The 15,735-nt window shown below is 54.8% G+C and overlaps 8 protein-coding genes across 8 annotated transcripts; 2 read left to right on the top strand and 6 right to left on the bottom strand.

Annotated features, from left to right (window-relative positions):
- Window positions 1–64: 64 nt before the first annotated feature.
- On the bottom strand, window positions 65–659 carry IUM83_03433 (ubiquitin-fold modifier 1; the record flags this gene model as incomplete). The annotated part of the gene is made up of 5 exons (XM_067927433.1): window positions 65–165; window positions 260–299; window positions 387–444; window positions 520–576; window positions 640–659. The coding sequence occupies 5 exons, from the start codon at window positions 657–659 to the stop codon at window positions 65–67; spliced, it is 276 nt and encodes a 91-aa protein (XP_067791991.1).
- Window positions 660–1,520: 861 nt separating this feature from the next.
- IUM83_03432 (putative serine protease family S10) lies at window positions 1,521–3,005 on the bottom strand (the record flags this gene model as incomplete). Its single annotated transcript, XM_067927432.1, has 1 exon — window positions 1,521–3,005. The coding sequence occupies one exon, from the start codon at window positions 3,003–3,005 to the stop codon at window positions 1,521–1,523; it is 1,485 nt and encodes a 494-aa protein (XP_067791763.1).
- Window positions 3,006–3,354: 349 nt separating this feature from the next.
- Window positions 3,355–4,887, top strand: IUM83_03431 (putative serine protease family S10; the record flags this gene model as incomplete). Its single annotated transcript, XM_067927431.1, has 1 exon — window positions 3,355–4,887. The coding sequence occupies one exon, from the start codon at window positions 3,355–3,357 to the stop codon at window positions 4,885–4,887; it is 1,533 nt and encodes a 510-aa protein (XP_067791765.1).
- Window positions 4,888–5,036: 149 nt separating this feature from the next.
- IUM83_03430 (uracil-5-carboxylate decarboxylase) lies at window positions 5,037–6,185 on the bottom strand (the record flags this gene model as incomplete). The annotated part of the gene is made up of 1 exon (XM_067927430.1): window positions 5,037–6,185. The coding sequence occupies one exon, from the start codon at window positions 6,183–6,185 to the stop codon at window positions 5,037–5,039; it is 1,149 nt and encodes a 382-aa protein (XP_067791812.1).
- An 878-nt stretch (window positions 6,186–7,063) lies between these two features.
- Window positions 7,064–7,537, top strand: IUM83_03429 (ATP-binding Cassette (ABC) Superfamily; the record flags this gene model as incomplete). The annotated part of the gene is made up of 1 exon (XM_067927429.1): window positions 7,064–7,537. One exon carries the CDS (start codon window positions 7,064–7,066, stop codon window positions 7,535–7,537), a length of 474 nt encoding a protein of 157 aa, XP_067791944.1.
- A 177-nt stretch (window positions 7,538–7,714) lies between these two features.
- On the bottom strand, window positions 7,715–9,813 carry IUM83_03428 (Major Facilitator Superfamily (MFS); the record flags this gene model as incomplete). The annotated part of the gene is made up of 9 exons (XM_067927428.1): window positions 7,715–8,155; window positions 8,221–8,508; window positions 8,583–8,825; window positions 8,885–9,020; window positions 9,090–9,211; window positions 9,274–9,355; window positions 9,418–9,458; window positions 9,524–9,586; window positions 9,661–9,813. 9 exons carry the CDS (start codon window positions 9,811–9,813, stop codon window positions 7,715–7,717), a joined length of 1,569 nt encoding a protein of 522 aa, XP_067791788.1.
- A 165-nt stretch (window positions 9,814–9,978) lies between these two features.
- IUM83_03427 (Major Facilitator Superfamily (MFS)) lies at window positions 9,979–12,146 on the bottom strand (the record flags this gene model as incomplete). The annotated part of the gene is made up of 9 exons (XM_067927427.1): window positions 9,979–10,422; window positions 10,498–10,785; window positions 10,877–11,119; window positions 11,197–11,332; window positions 11,400–11,521; window positions 11,596–11,677; window positions 11,746–11,786; window positions 11,852–11,914; window positions 11,985–12,146. 9 exons carry the CDS (start codon window positions 12,144–12,146, stop codon window positions 9,979–9,981), a joined length of 1,581 nt encoding a protein of 526 aa, XP_067791773.1.
- Window positions 12,147–14,625: 2,479 nt separating this feature from the next.
- IUM83_03426 (Calcineurin-like phosphoesterase) lies at window positions 14,626–15,612 on the bottom strand (the record flags this gene model as incomplete). Its single annotated transcript, XM_067927426.1, has 1 exon — window positions 14,626–15,612. The coding sequence occupies one exon, from the start codon at window positions 15,610–15,612 to the stop codon at window positions 14,626–14,628; it is 987 nt and encodes a 328-aa protein (XP_067791954.1).
- Window positions 15,613–15,735: the final 123 nt, after the last annotated feature.

Here is a 15,735-nt window from a genome sequence, read left to right as displayed (position 1 = left end):
CTCTCTCTCTCATTTGTATCAAGTGTTGTAGATGCAGCTATGCAGAGCAGTCGCCCCGTGCGTGTTAGGCGCTTCCGACGCGGTCGCGCGGGATCAGACGCAGCTCCGAGCCGTGCTTCAGGAACACATTGCCAGCGCTCTGCGACGGGTTGATGCCGATGCCATCTGCAGCACAACCCACACCACCACCACCACCACCAACCTCGTCAGTACTTAACCACCGCCCCAAAACCATTGCACCCTGTGTGCAGCGTCATACCCTTGGTGATGATGGCGCTGGTGGCCGCCGGCACGTGGAACTGCAGCGCGGACACCAAACAGAGCACAATTCCGTCAATATTGACCCTAACTGCGTGCAAGTTGAGCTGTTCTGGCGGATAAGTTACCTCGTCCGCGACGAACTTGATCACGGCCGTGAACGGGGCCTGCTCCGGGACGTTCACCCTGTTGAAATGGCGCGAACGGGGTTAATGGGGTTTTGAGGGCAGGGGAGACGGAGCTTCGGGCGGCAACACTCACACCCGGTACGGCAGGTTGGGGTCCGACGCGAGGGTGACGTTGAACGTGACTTTGGACCTGCACACGAGCAAACGGTGGCGTTAGGCGCAGCTTGTAGGCGCTGGGAGCAGCGGTGCGCACATGGCTGGAGCTTCGGGCAGGAATTGGGAATGACAGGGAGCGAGTCACAGTTTTATGCTGTTCGATGGGTATTACGAAACTCTCGTGCGGCATAAAGGCAACTTGGTCGACTTCAACTTGACCTTACTTTTTGTGATCTGTGCTGAAGGCATCGGGAAGGTCTATCGTGCTGCCTAATGCCTTGGAGCCCTCGCGTCATGCTGTAGTTTACTTGTGGGCGTTATATGCTCGGGACTTGCGGGCGACGCTTATAGCTGGAGTCTTCCGGACCCAGCACCTTTTGGGCTTGGCTTGGCTGGGGGATCGCTCTGGGTGGCTTCAATCTGAAGGCTGGCCGTGCCGCAGCCGCCACACGCCGGGTCTTCGGATCGCGTGGATGATGATCACCAGCATGAGAGCACCTGCCAGCCAGAGGACGAGTCGTCGAGCCCGTTGATCACCTTCCGTTCGCCTGCTGCGGTTGTGGCGGTGCAGGTGGCGGTCGTGCGCCCTCAGCGGCGTGTTCTCGTTCACGGCGGTCATACCTGTTCCTGCTCGCCACGGATTGCCGTGTAGACGCTGTTTCTGGAAATGGCCTCCGCGGCCCATTTCGTCCGCCAGCACAATCCCGATACGAGCAAAATTTCGACGGTGTCTTCAACCAACCTTCTGAATCCGTTGGATGACCAGTTCACAAAAGGACCAGGACAGGATTCGTAGTTTCTGAACCGAGGTGCATGCGATCGAGGCATGCACCGCTAGTAGCGGTCCGCTACACAGCGAAGTTTAAACAAATGGCAGTGTCCAGGTGAGAGTTGGCAGCACTTTTATTGTATTTTGCTGGTGACTTTATGATGATAAGGCAGGCGGTGCACGCCATTAGCCTGTACGCGCTGTCATTCTTAGAGCGCCTGGTTGTTGAGGAACTTGTTGAGCATCTCGAGCGCCACCGCTGGCTGGTCCTGGGGCACCATGTGGCCAGACCTGAAGACACGGAAGAACGTGAACTGGTTGTTGAACGACTGCACGACGCCCGCGTTCGTGCCGTCCGACGTGATGAAGGGAGTCTCAGCCGCCGCGTTGAAACCGTCCTTGCCCTTCCACTCCAGCGCACGAGTCCAGGCCTGGTTGCCGTACCAGTTGCACATCAGGTCGGCGTCGCCGGCGTAGATGAGAACTCGCAGATCATCGTTCAGCAGATCGGCCACGAACGTGTTGAACGGCTTTGCCATGTCGGCCGTCATGTAGAACGCCACGTTCACCTGCATGTTGCACTCCTGCCAGGCACCCACGCGCTTCGAGTCCACACCAAGCGACTCACGCACGTTAGGGGCGTCCAGGTACTTGGAGACGTACGACATGTCGTAGCACTTGGTAGGGTCGTCCATACGTGTGCACGGCATGCGGATGTCGTATGGGTTGCGCTCTGCTGACAGCAGCGGCATGAACAATTTCTCTGTGCAGAATTCTGTTCCGTCAAAACACGCCGTCATGTTTTGCGGGCACTGGTCCAAGATGGCAGCACACACTGGGGCCGCAGCCTTCATCTCGGTCAGTTGCGAGTCATCCACAAGCGAAATGTTGTACTCGTTCTCCTCCGCCATGTCGATGTAGTGAGGCAGTTGAATCGACGCCTGCGTAATGCCATTGCCAATGGCAATTCCCTTCAAGTTGATATACTTCGACGTACCAACGTTCACCTTGTTCTTCTGCCACAGGTAATGCGCTGCAACAGGCACGTAGTGGCCGCCGTAGCTCTCACCCGTGATGTAGAAGTCGCGGCCAGCCAACTCCGGGTGCTTCTCGAAGAAACCCTGCAGGAAGTAGTAGATGTTCTCGCCCACGTTATCCTCGCCACTGTCAGCGTCGCGCTCGTCGCCGTACGTGAAGCCCACGGTCGTGGGCTGGTCCAGCCACACCACGTTGCTCTGGTTCGTCCACGAGTACGGGTTGATGCGAGTGGAGAGGTCGGGCAGCACGTGGCACGGTCCGTTCTCCGTGAGCAGTGCCATCATGCTGGAGCATCCGGGTCCTCCGGTGAGCCACAGCACGAGCGGGTCTGTGCTGGGCTGGCTGCGGGACTCGAAGTACCAGTAGAAGTAGTGATCGTCGACCTTGTTGGGCAGCTTGACGTATCCCGAGTCCTGCGTCGTAAGTCCACAGAAAACCTCGCTGCTCCCAGCCCCCGTAGCCACTGGCACACCCTCGGGGACAGCGTCGTTTCTCTTGAGGAACAGCGGCTCCCCCACATACACCACCAAGAGGCAAACGCCGATCAGAGAGGCAACAGCAATCAAAGCGCGGCGCACGTTGCGGTTGCGGGCTTCCTGTCGCTCATAGTGCTGCAAATTGCGGTCCAGCGTCAACGGGGTCGTCTCGGTCGCCATGGTGCTTGCCTCTGTCAGTCTTGGGCTGCTCTCGGCGGCTGGAAAACCCGAAATGATGAGTGTGTCAAAGGGCCACCACGCCGGACAAGATACTGTGGCCGCATATGCCTGCGGCGCAGCTGCTCGTTTGCCAATCAAAAGCGCCAGCCGTTACGACTCGTAACGGCTGGCATAACTTCCGAGAAACCGTCCACCGAAAGAGGACACCTGCTGGCCACTCCATCCTGCTCTAGTGCCTGCTTATCTCTTGCACCTGTCCGTGCGTTCCGACGATGGGACGAACTCATGCCGGACGTTCCCAACTCATTCCAACACGGACGGAAGGAAGCTCTGAGAACCGCGGGCGGCCATGGCCTCGGAGACGACTCCGCTGCGACTGCGCTCCACGTCGCTGCAGTACAACCTGCGCATCTGGCGGCGCGAGGAAGCGCGCAAGCGAGATATCAAACGCGGCGGGGTCTTCATCCTCGCGCTATGCGCCATCAGCCTCATGGTCATGTTCGTTGCTGAACCTCTCGTGGAAGGTGGAGGAGGAGAAGACGGAACTGAGCAGCAAGTGCAGACTCATGCGGCGACGGAAGGCGTGCCGGTGAACATGACGAGCGCAGACAGCGAGGTCTTCTGCGGACTTACGACGCAGGACTCGGGATACGTCAAGCTGCCCAACAAGGTCGACGATCACTACTTCTACTGGTACTTCGAGTCCCGCAGCCAGCCCAGCACAGACCCGCTCGTGCTGTGGCTCACCGGAGGACCCGGATGCTCCAGCATGATGGCACTGCTCACGGAGAACGGACCGTGCCACGTGCTGCCCGACCTCTCCACTCGCATCAACCCGTACTCGTGGACGAACCAGAGCAACGTGGTGTGGCTGGACCAGCCCACGACCGTGGGCTTCACGTACGGCGACGAGCGCGACGCTGACAATGGCGAGGATAACGTGGGCGAGAACATCTACTACTTCCTGCAGGGTTTCTTCGAGAAGCACCCGGAGTTGGCTGGCCGCGACTTCTACATCACGGGTGAGAGCTACGGCGGCCACTACGTGCCTGTTGCAGCGCATTACCTGTGGCAGAAGAACAAGGTGAACGTTGGTACGTCGAAGTATATCAACTTGAAGGGAATTGCCGTTGGCAACGGCCTCACCCAAGCAGCCATCCAGATGCCTCACTACATCGACATGGCAATTCACAACGCGTACAACATTACGCTTGTGGATGACTCGCAACTGGACACGATGAAGGCTGCTGTACCGGATTGCATCTCCATTCTGGAGCAGTGCCCGCGAAATGCTACAGCATGCATTGACGGAGAGAACTTTTGCATGGAGAAGCTCTTCGAGCCGATGCTGAAGGCTGGTCGTAACCCGTTCGACATCCGCCTCCCTTGCAAGAACGACGGCGATGACACTGAATGTTACGACCTGTCTTACGTCTCCAAGTACCTGGACGCACCCAACGTGCGTGAGGCACTCGGCGTAGACTCGAAGCGCGTGGGTGCTTGGCAGGAATGCAACTCGCAAGTATATGGAGCATTTGACAAGGCAGGTGATGTGGCCAAGCCCTTTAACTCGTATGTCGCTGACCTGCTGAACGATGACCTGCGTGTGCTTATCTACGCTGGAGATGCCGACCTCGTGTGCAACTGGTACGGCAACGAAGCTTGGACGCGCGCGTTGCAGTGGAAGGGCAGGGACGGGTTTAACAGCGCACCTGAGACTGCTTTCGTCACGTCGGACGGCAAGAATGGTGGCGTGGTGCGATCGTTCAATAACCAGTTCACGTTCCTGCGCGTGTTCAACTCCGGTCACATGGTGCCGCAGGACCAACCAGCGGTGGCCCTGGACATGCTCAACAAGTTCCTGGACAACGAATCCTTCTGACAATAATGTATTGTGGCAGCAGAAAACAGATAAGTGTGTAGATAGACGAATACTGTCAGATAACGCTTACACCTTGTAGCTCTTGATTTTGTCGTCATTTGCAGGACTTGCATCTTCATACAGAGGCAATTGCAAACGCTATCCGTCTTTTAGATCCCCATCAACCTTTTGGCGTTGTCACGCAGCATAGCGCTCTGCACTTCCTTGCTCATTTTGGCCATGATCTCGTAGTTAGACAGGGTCGATCGCCAATCCACCTCGCTCAAGTCCTCGCCTTCACCTCCCTCGGTCACCCCCTTCTTAGCAGGAGGGAAGAACGGGTGATCCGTGCCAAAGACGATTTTGTCAGCCCCGACAAAGTCAATCAGACACTGCAGCGCCGGCTCATGGTACGCCACCGCATCGTAGTAAAACCTCTTGAGATAGACACTCGGCGCGTGCTGCAGATTCTGCGCGATCGCCGCGTCATGCTCCACACAGCTGTCCAGCCGTCCAGCCAGGAACGGCAGCGTGCCTCCCGAGTGAGCAAGCAGCAGCCTCAAAGTATCCGGCACTTGATCCAGGAGTCCCGACAGCACGAGCTGCGATACCGCCACCGTCGTCTCGAACGTAAAGCCCAACGCAAGGAACAGTGCGTGCCCATACTTGCCATAGTGCTTATTTCCCACTCCGTAGTGCGGGTGCAGGAAGATCGTCAGCCCCGCGCGATCCATAGCGCGGTAGAACTCGAGCATGCCCGGGTCGTCCAGCCCTTTGCCGTTCAGACCAGCGGTGCTCAGAATCACCCCGCGGACATGGGGCAGGTAACTCGACAGTCTCTCGACCTCTTTCACTGCTGTCGTTGAATCCTGAGGCACGACGCCGAAAGCCAGGAACCGGCCGTCGGAGCCCCGACACAGCATCTCCATGTCATCATTAAGCAGCGTCGCCTGGCAGATCTGCTCCTCGAGGGGCAGGAAGTCAAGCCACGGGTTGGCCAGACTCAGAACCGACGTGCGGATCCCATGGCGATCCATGTAGCAGAGCTTGTTGCTCGCGTCCCAGTACTCGCCGCCGATGGGGCGACCGGCACTGATGCCTCCAGGCTGCTGCTGTTGCTCTAGCTGTTGCTGCTCCGCCGGGAGGATAATGAGCCGCTCCCCGCCGACCCCGGGGCGGACGAAGGGCACGTCCTTCCGGGCGCGCAGGATGTCCATGTAGCGAGGCAAGTATACGTGCGTGTGCAGGTCCACGGCGTCGAGGTCACGCACCGAGGCCTTCCCTTGGCTAGCCAGCAGCTTGCTCAAAGCGCGGGGCATGGCGGAAGGTGTCAAGAGGGACAAGTACCGGAGCGGAGAGGATATCTCCCCCGTTGAGGTGGTACAGTGGTTAGTATCCGCTGGAATTCCACATGGCTACATTGTTGGTACTCAGATTTGTCTGAGACCAAGTTGAAGTGAGTGGGTCATGTTGAAGTGGTTCTACGTCGAGCTGCTGAGACCGAAGCGTGGCCGCAATCCTGGCGCCAGCGGTGCCGCTAGCAGGTCGGGAGGTGGACTCTGGACGAAAGATGACCCGAGTCTTGCTGTCGTGCGCGGGAGTTGCCGCACACATCCTTGAATTACAACTGGGACTTCACTGGCCGTGAGGCCAACCGACTCCAGCGGGAGGACACCAGGCGATTCGTCTACTGTAGTTTCGGTGCGGTTGTCAAGCCACGCGTGATTTTTCTTATTCGGACACTTCAATGTCAGCATCTCGACGGCACGAAGAACCAGCAGTCCTTGCTGCGACAGCGAGTACATGCGGTATAGCTGTCAATGAAAGTCCTTCATGGCCCTCGACACTTTGACATGGGAAGTAACACGTGGAAATGGAAACGCTCGCCGTTGAGATGCGCTGCCTGACGCTGCTAAACGCACGTGGTCCTCGAACTACATAGAGGAGCTATCGTGCCCCCAAGAGCGCGTTCGCTGAACGAGCCAAAGCTCTTTACCTTAATTCACCCCCAGATCAAAGTGATGCGGAGCCTTCGACTGCAGCTGCCGGTGACCTGAGTGTGTCATTTCTTGCCTCGAAACAAGACGTCGACTAATCCTTTGAAGTGGTTCCGTTCATCTCTCGGTGAAGACGTTCGACAAGTCGCTCACTGTTCAATTTGCCACCAGCCACGCATTGAGTTCTCCAGATTTTCGCCATGGCACCACGAGCTTCCGCCGACGTTGTCATCGCTCGTGAACCCGAGGCCAACCCGCGACTCCACGGACTGCTGCTGACCTGGGACCCCGCTCTACTCGAGCAGTTCATCGATGCAGCCAACCACATTGTCCCGATCGAACAACCAGATCTGGCACAGTCACAGTGGCTGAGCGAGCCGCAAGGCAGTCTCACCACGGAGGGCTTCCTTCAAGACACCATGACATTCCTATCCGAGTCGGCAGGGGGATACACCGGAAACATCTTGTCGCCGCTCACGCCTGCGCAGTCGAACGCCTTGTCCAGAAAAATGGGTCAAATGGAAATGGACCCCTTCATGCAGGCTTGCGCCAAGAAGCTGCCGACTGGTTCATGCCTCGTAACAGGGACGCTTTTCTTCCAGGACCCTGCCACCGATGGAGTGCCGACAAACCTTCCCAGCCCACCGTCACCTCACCGACAAATCTTCGTGTAACTCAGGGCAACACAGGCGATGTCAAGTACATGTTATTGAAGCAAATAGTCCTTTTTGTAAGTAGTGTGTAGTGTGCAACAACGTCAGATCTGCATTTCTTGGGAAACAATACAAACACGCATGGGTAAATTGCGAGGCGTACACTTCATGTCGAACATGATGCCAGTCAGGTCACATTTACAATTCATTGCGAACGTGCGCAGCCGAACTGCTTCCCAGCAGCGGTTCCGCAAGGAAATGATCGTCGTCGAGCTGCTTCGCCGTTGAATAGACCGTTCGGTCAAATGCACCACCGTCCTCCGTTCCTTCGTCTTCGTCATATTCGTCATCGTCGTCGGTCTCGAAGTACATGGACGTTGGCGATTCGCCGAACGTTGGCGACAACAAAGGTGCTGGCACAGCGACGATTTTGCTTGGTGGCGGGGTCTTGCCAACAGGCAGTGACAAAGCCACACCAACACCAACGAAATAGATGAACGAGGCGACCACATACGGAAGTGCTTGCGACCAAGCAGATTGACGGGTCATAGCAGCGTAGAGAGCAGCAAACACGACCGGGCCGAGCGCCTCAAAGAGCGACCGAGCACCGTAAATTGCTCCCTGTAAACGTCCTTGTTCCTGCATTTCACGAACTACATAGTCAGTATCGGACAATTTTATTAAACAATATTCCAGGAGCTTACCTCTTCGGAGGCGTTGATGGACTTGAGGGCTGATATAGCTGGGAAGGACAGGTCGCTAATGCTCGCTGAGATGCCCACGACATAAACCAACCATTTATGCGGATAGTATGCCGTAGCAGCAAACCCACAAGTGCCTAGCGTGTTGGCTACAAGTGCGATGACAATCACGCCCTTCTCTCGGACGCAATTGATCATGGGCTTGAGCAGCAAACCCTGTCCTACCAACGCCATAAGCCCTCCAAGCAGCATCAGGTTGCCGAAGTCCTTCACATCGAATCCCACAATAGTCTACAATGCAGCACAAAGTCAATACCAACGTGTCACCTGTCTAGTTTCCAAGAGAATTGTTGCGGAGAACTTACATTCAAGTAAAACGACTGGATCTGGAAAATCCCGTTCAACACGAAGGTCGTCAGCGCGATCAGGCACGTCAGCCGCATGAACAATTGGTTCCGGAAGAGAATTGTCATGGAGCTGATGGGGTTCTCGACTACCCATCGGGCTTTGTTCATGCGAGTTCGAATTGGAAGCGTCTCGGGCAAAAGGAAGATCGCCCACAGAACGCGTGCCACGAAAATACCAGCTGAAACCTGCAGAACACTCTCCTGCAAAAAGGATTTAGAGTGGCTAATCAGAACACACTTTGCAAGAAGGCAGCGCTTACCCGAGAAAAGAACGGTGCGATGAAGGCACTTGCGCAGAAACCAACGGATAGACTGGCAAAGAGAACCCCGAATGCAGCTGCGCGATCTTCAGGAGCAACAATATCAGCGACCGCTGCACTCATTATACCCGCCATCCTGGTCCACGCCAACGGCAGTTAGTTTTCCGAGATAAAATGAACAACTTGAGAGTAGATTCACTCTCACCCAAAGCCAGAGTCGACCAGCCTCAGCACGAAAAAAGGCGTGATGGAACCTCCCGGCTGCATGAAGTACATGACCGAAAACGGCACGCCAACCCTCAGGATCTGATTCAGCACTAGAAAGGGCTAGCAATAACAACGCTTTAGACACTTTCCACTATCAAGTTCATAACAAAAAGCTAACGAACCTTGCGTCCATAGACATCGGACGCCTGCCCGAGCATCGGCGACAAGATGATGCTGAACACACATCCCACGGCCGAGAAAATACTAAACACCAAGTCACAGTTAGTTTAATGGCAACATTTCACGTGAACATATTATCCTCCTACCTCGACAGCCACGCAGCTTGTTTCGACCCAGCAGTGCACGCCTAAACAGAAAAAAATATCCTTGAGCACCGGCATATCAACCACAATACTGCAATAAATACAGTGCCTCGTCATGAGGATTGGCCCCACAGTCAATGGGGGCGCCATCCCTGTGCAATCTAGCAAAGTACTGAAACACCATCAGTATACAAAATCTCAGTACGATATGCTGTTATGACTCTGAATTCAATGCAGGTGGGAGACCTCGGTCATGAGGATAGAAAGGATGGGGCTCATGAGGCCGAACCCGCTGGAGGCCAGAAGCTGCAACCCCACGATCGCAGCCACAGTACACGGGGCGCCCTTCTTGCTCTGCGGCTTGCGGGGCGCGGAGGTGTCGGCGGTGCTGCTGTCCATCTCGCTGATCAGATCTGAAAATGAAACTAAATCCCGTTAAAGTCGATCGTACGACCAGCAAAAAACGGATACTCACGACAGGTTCAACAAGAGAGAAAAAAGGTTTTGAGGCGATGTCTATTTCGTGAGTGTTGATAAGCATCGAATGCATCTAACGGGCAGGTTCTACACTTCCGTGTGCACGTGTGCGGCAGTGGAGTTATTTCCCAGCAACGGTTCGGACAGCAAGTGGTCGTCGTCCAGCAGTTTGCTGCTTGCATACTCCATGCTATCGAGATCGTCCCCTGATTCGAACTCGTCGTCATTGTCATCATCGTCCGTCTCGAAGTACACGGAAGACAAAGACGGAGTCTCGTCGGTCACAGGCGGAGGGAAGGGAGCAGGGTCAACAGCAATCTCGCTTGGCGACGGGGACGTCTTGGTAACGGGCAGCAAGATGGCCACAGCGATTCCGACAACGTAGACGCACGAAGCGACTACGAACGGGAGAGCTTCCGACCAAAGTGACTGCCGAGTCATCGCGGCGTACAGTGAAGAAAACACGATGGGGCCTATTGCGTCGAAAATTGAGCGCGCGCCGTAAATCGCGCCTTGGAGACGTCCTTGCTCCTGCAGATTCAAGCCAATTCATGAGAATATCGTCAGTCTTTCAGTTTCTTGAGTTTAACAGATGCGCAAACATACCTTCTCCGAGACATTCATTGACTTGAGAGCCGATATGGCTGGGAAGGTCAGATCTCCGATGCAGCCAGGTACGCAAGCCAGGAATACTACCCATTTATGTGGGTAAAACGCTGCACCGGCAAAGCCGCTCGTCTTCATGAAGCTGGCAATCAGCGCAATGATAATCACGCCCTTCTCCTTGAAACAGCCCACAAGCGCCTTCACCAGTAGTCCCTGTCCTAGCAATGCTAAAACGCCACCGAGGAGCATCAAGTTGGCGAAGTCCTTCACATCGAATCCCACGATTGTCTTCGAAGCGCCACAAAAAGATTGTTCGATGTAAGATACATTAGACCAATCAAGACACGGTAGTGACAAGCAGCGTTATTGGGGAACGTACATTCAAGAAGAACGACTGGATCTGAAAAATTCCGTTCCTGATGAAGCTCGTGATGGCAATCAAGCACGTCAGCCGCATGAACAACTTGTTGCGAAAAAGGATCGACAGAGAGCTGATAGGGCTCTCCATCACCCATCGTGTCTTGCTCATACGCGTTCGCTTTGGAACTGTTTCAGGCAAAATGCATGCTGCCCAGAACACCCGTATCACGAAAATACCAGCGGCAATCTGCAGAATATGCTCCTGCACCCAAGTTACCAAAGTCCGCGTTAGAGGAAAATCAACCAACGGCCCTGTCAACGGAGTAGCAGAAAACTGACTCGTGAGAAGAACGGCGCGACGAAAGCGCTCAATGAAAACCCAGACGAGAGGCTCGCAAACAGAATCCCAAAAGCGGTTGCACGGTTCTCAGGGGAGACGATGTCTGCGACCGCAGCGCCCATCACTCCAGCAGTGCTGCGTTAGAAGAACGTTAAATCGCGAAAGGAAAATGTGGTTGGAAGGTAACGCAGCCCGCGCGTACCCAAATCCATAGTCGATGAGCCTCAAAACAAAATACGGAGTAATGGATCCGTGCGGTTGCATGAAGTACATGATGGAGAAGGGCGTGCCCAGCCTCGCGAGTTGGCTAAGCACCAGAAATGGCTAATATTGACACAAAGCTTGGCATTAATACATGAACACCACAGCCTTTCCCTCAAAGTCCACACACTACCAACCTTGCGTCCATAGATATCCGACGCTTGACCCAGCATCGGTGCCAGGAAAAAGTTAAACACGCACCCTAGCGACGAGAAGAGGCTTAAAAAATGGTAATCTGTCAGGTTTTACCATTTCTCTACAATTCCACTAACAATATTGCTGCATACCTCGACAACCACGCTGCCTGCCTTGACCCCTCAGTGCACGCCTAACACGAATTGCAATTGCTACTTAGCGATGAGTTTCATACTATACGCAACATGATAACTCTACCGCGTCGTGTGGGTTGGCTCCACAGTCAATAGGGAGTCCGTGGCGATGTTGTCTTGCAAAATACTTTACAAATTGAAGGGTAGAGTGAGATTCCTGCTCTTTGGTGGGGATGACACATGTGCGCATTGCAGACCTCGGTCATGACGATGGACAGGATGGGGTTCATGATGCCGAACGCCGCCTCCGTGAGGAACTGCAGCACCACGATCGTCCCGAACTTGCACGACAGCCCTCGCTTCCGCCGCGGCTTGCAGGGCGCCGTGGCGGCGTTGGGCCCCTCCCTCACCTTCCCCATCCTCTTCCTGTCTGGATTGTGGGGCCGCGCTCTTCAAGTCTGAACCCCGTCGAAACCGATCAGTTCGACCATCGGAAATCACGAAAGTCGGGCACATCTGACCCAGATGCATACAGCACTCTCCACTACTGATACGTTCCTGTTGCTTCGAAATGCAGAAAACTGTTGAACTCAAAACTTGAGAAGCTTTTGTTCTTAGTCTTTAGATGCAGCTGTCACCACAGTGTTATTCTTGTATTTCTGGTGTTTCGCTTTCAAATCCGCGAGGTTTCTAGCAATGGCTCCGAAAGCATGTACTCGTCATCTAGCACGGCTCTACTGTCATGAGCAATTCCATTGCTTTCTCCAATTCCACTCTCTCTTTCGGGCTCGGTCTTGGAGAACGGTGTTTCTCGAAATCTTAGCGATAGTAGAAGCGCTTCGTCATCCACACTCCTGCTCGAGTGTTTCCCCGCGGGTAGAGAGATCGCTACACCAACTCCGACGAGATAAATGCATGAAGCGACTACAAACGGAAGCGCTTGCGACCAGATCGACTTCCTTGTCATAGTAGCGTACAGAACGGAGAACACGACAGGCCCAACTGCTTCAAAAACCGAGCAAGCTCCGTAAATCGCCCCCTGCAGACGCCCTTGCTCCTGAACCAAGCACAGTGATTTAGATAGTGACGCGTAAGAGTTTATGAGTAGTACATTGTACCTCATCCGAAGAGTTAATTGACTGCAGTGCGGAAATAGCTGGAAATGCCAATTCTCCAAGACAAGTAGGCAGGCAAAGTACAAAAACGACCCATTTGTGTGGATACAATGCCGTACCCGCGACCCCGCATGTCCTTGCGAAGCAGCTCACCATAGCTGCGACGATCACACCTTTTTCTCCGGCATAGCTCACTAGAGGGTCGAGCAGCAGACCTTGTGATATCATCGCTAAAACGCCACCAACTAGCATCAGGTTGCCAAAATCTTTCACGTTGAACCCGACTACAGTCTGCACAACAGTGCAGAGCAGAACCGGTCAGTCGCTCAACTCCACACTCCCCATACACCATATTCGCGGCTCACATTCAGGTAAAATGGTTGCACCTGAAAAACTCCTTCCATCACAAAGCTCGTCAACGCTATCAGGCATGTCAGTCGGGTGAACAATTTGTTGCGAAAAAGAATAGAAATGGAGCGGACAGGATTCTCCATCGCAAATCGGGTCGTTCGACCACGAGTCTGGGTGGGTAAGGTTTCAGGCAGGAGAAACAGTGCCCAGACAATTCGCAGAGCGAAAAGCCCAACAGAAATTTGCAAGATGTGTTCCTGGGTCAGAGCACTAAGATGAGTTCTCAGGTTGTGAAAGTTCCTAAGTACCACGTACTCACACGAGAGAAGAACGCAGCAATGAATGCGCTTGTACAATATCCAATGGCTACGCTTGCCGATAGAATTCCGAATGCTCCCGCGCGATGCTGAATAGGGATGATATCGGCGACCGCGGCACCCAAAACACCAGCAGTCCTAAGAAACATGCACATTAGCAAGTGCTGAAGTAAAGCAGCCCGCACAACTTTGTGCGAGCAAGTAACTTACCCAAACCCATTGTCAACCACCCTGAACACGAAGTATGGAATTGTTGAACCTTGAGGTTGCATCAAGTACATGACTGAAAACGGCACACCAATTCTCGCGAGCTGGCTCAGTACTAGCGGCATCTGATAGCAAAACGATAAAAAGAGGTTAGCAACATATCCTTAAAGCGCATTGCCCTCTTGCATCGATTAACCTTTCGTCCATAGAAATCGGAAAGCTGGCCAATCATCGGTGATACGATAAAGTTTAAGACGGACCCCAACGCCGCGTAGATGCTACATTGGCAAAAAAAAAAAAAACTGTCACCGAGTCATCTACGTTATGAGGGTTTTCTTGTACCTCGACAACCAGGCTGCCTGCCTTGATCCGTCAATACACGCCTGCCAACAAAATTCAAACATGGACACGGTTGATACAGGAGTGAATCGAACCTGGGTGATCGTCAGTACCTCATCGTGCGGGTTGGCTCCACAATCAATTGGCAACCCTTGTCGATGCAGTCTGGCAAAATACTACATGTAGTAGCACAAAAAGCACGAGCTAATGAGAATCACGGTCGCTTTCTGGTTAGTAGACAGCATATTCGGTTGGCGACCTCGGTCAAGACGATAGAGATGATGGGGCTCATGAACCCAAATGCAGCTTCACTGAGGAGCTGAAGGCCAACGATTGCGCTGAACGTGCAAATGGTGTTCCGCGCCCGGTGTGGTTTGCTGAACATCGTGGTGCACGAGCTGCTGTTCTCCATCTCGCCGATTCGATACTGAGCATTATATCTAGTTTTGCCTGATTAGTGGACACCTGCTCAGGTTGCGATCTAGCCGTCGGATAATCATGGCAATCGTCCCGATGGATACCTCGACGCGACGGAATACAGTCAACCTGAGGTGCAGGTTTGAGCACTATTAGCATTTAATAGGTATGTCTACCACTACAGGGGCGTGTTTCGGTTTAGCCAGTAGCGTGCTGGTAGCCGCATTGACAAACACCGTATTCCCGACTCGAGTGGCTCCATACGCCTCGTGGATATGTCCGAACAAGTGGAAGCTCGGTCGGATGCGGGACATGCTCTCCTTCAGCAGCGTCTCGCTGCCCACATGCAGCCCAGTGACCGTCGTGTCCAGAATGCCATGCGGCGGTCCGTGCGTCACCAGCACGTCCACATCCGCGGGGACCTTCGCCCAATGCTGTTGGTCGGCGAAACCTCTGGCCACATGGAACGCCCCGGGGCGTCCAGGGATGGGCGGCGTCATGGGAGAGCCGTAGATCTTCACGCCCTCGATCACCACCGACCGGTTCTCCAGGTACGTGCAGTTGGTCAGCAGCGCTCTGGAGAGCCCGGGGTCGTTGTACTCCTCGTGGCGGAAGGCCTTGTCCCAGTGCTGGTCGTACTCCACCGCGTCCATGCAGACGTCGTGGTTGCCGGCGATCACCAGCTTGTGCCTGTGCGGTAGAGTGCCCAACCAGTCGTTGAAGTCGCGCAGCTCGGCGTGGGTGCCGCGCTGCGTGAAGTCTCCGCAGTGTATCAACACGTCTCCGTCCGGGAGACCCGACAGGTTGCGGTGCTTGCTGTGCGTGTCGGAGATGCACACCACGCGTAGGGTGCCCTCCTGCTGCGGCTGGCTGCACAGGGAGCGCGCCACCGCGTCCGACGAGCGCAGGTAGGGCGCGTCCCAGCCCAGCACGCCCACGCCGTTCCAGTAGAGCCAGCGGAGCGTCAGGCCCAGCAGCAGCAGCGTCAGAGTGTGCGCGAGGAAGCTGCCGTAGAAGAAGCGCACGAGCCAGAGCACGCAGAGCACGCAGAGCAGGAGAACGCCGCTCGCTGCGGCCGCGAGCTGCTCTGGAGAAGCGTCGTGGGGCACACGCTTCAGCACCAGGTTCATGAGCGTCATAGTGGCTATTGAGACTGACGTGGAGGAGGCTGGTGTTGTCACTCACTCGAGGGAGTGACGTAGTGGAGTTGCGAAAGGAGGTGGGATGGAGTTCCAAGACGCGGTGGAGTTCGGAGGTACGTT

Source organism: Phytophthora cinnamomi (genome assembly GCF_018691715.1).
Source record: "Phytophthora cinnamomi strain GKB4 chromosome Unknown Contig38, whole genome shotgun sequence".
NCBI classification, from domain to species: domain Eukaryota; phylum Oomycota; class Peronosporomycetes; order Peronosporales; family Peronosporaceae; genus Phytophthora; species Phytophthora cinnamomi.
Note: the sequence above shows the minus strand (reverse complement) of the source record. Positions and strands in the feature narration are given on the sequence as shown.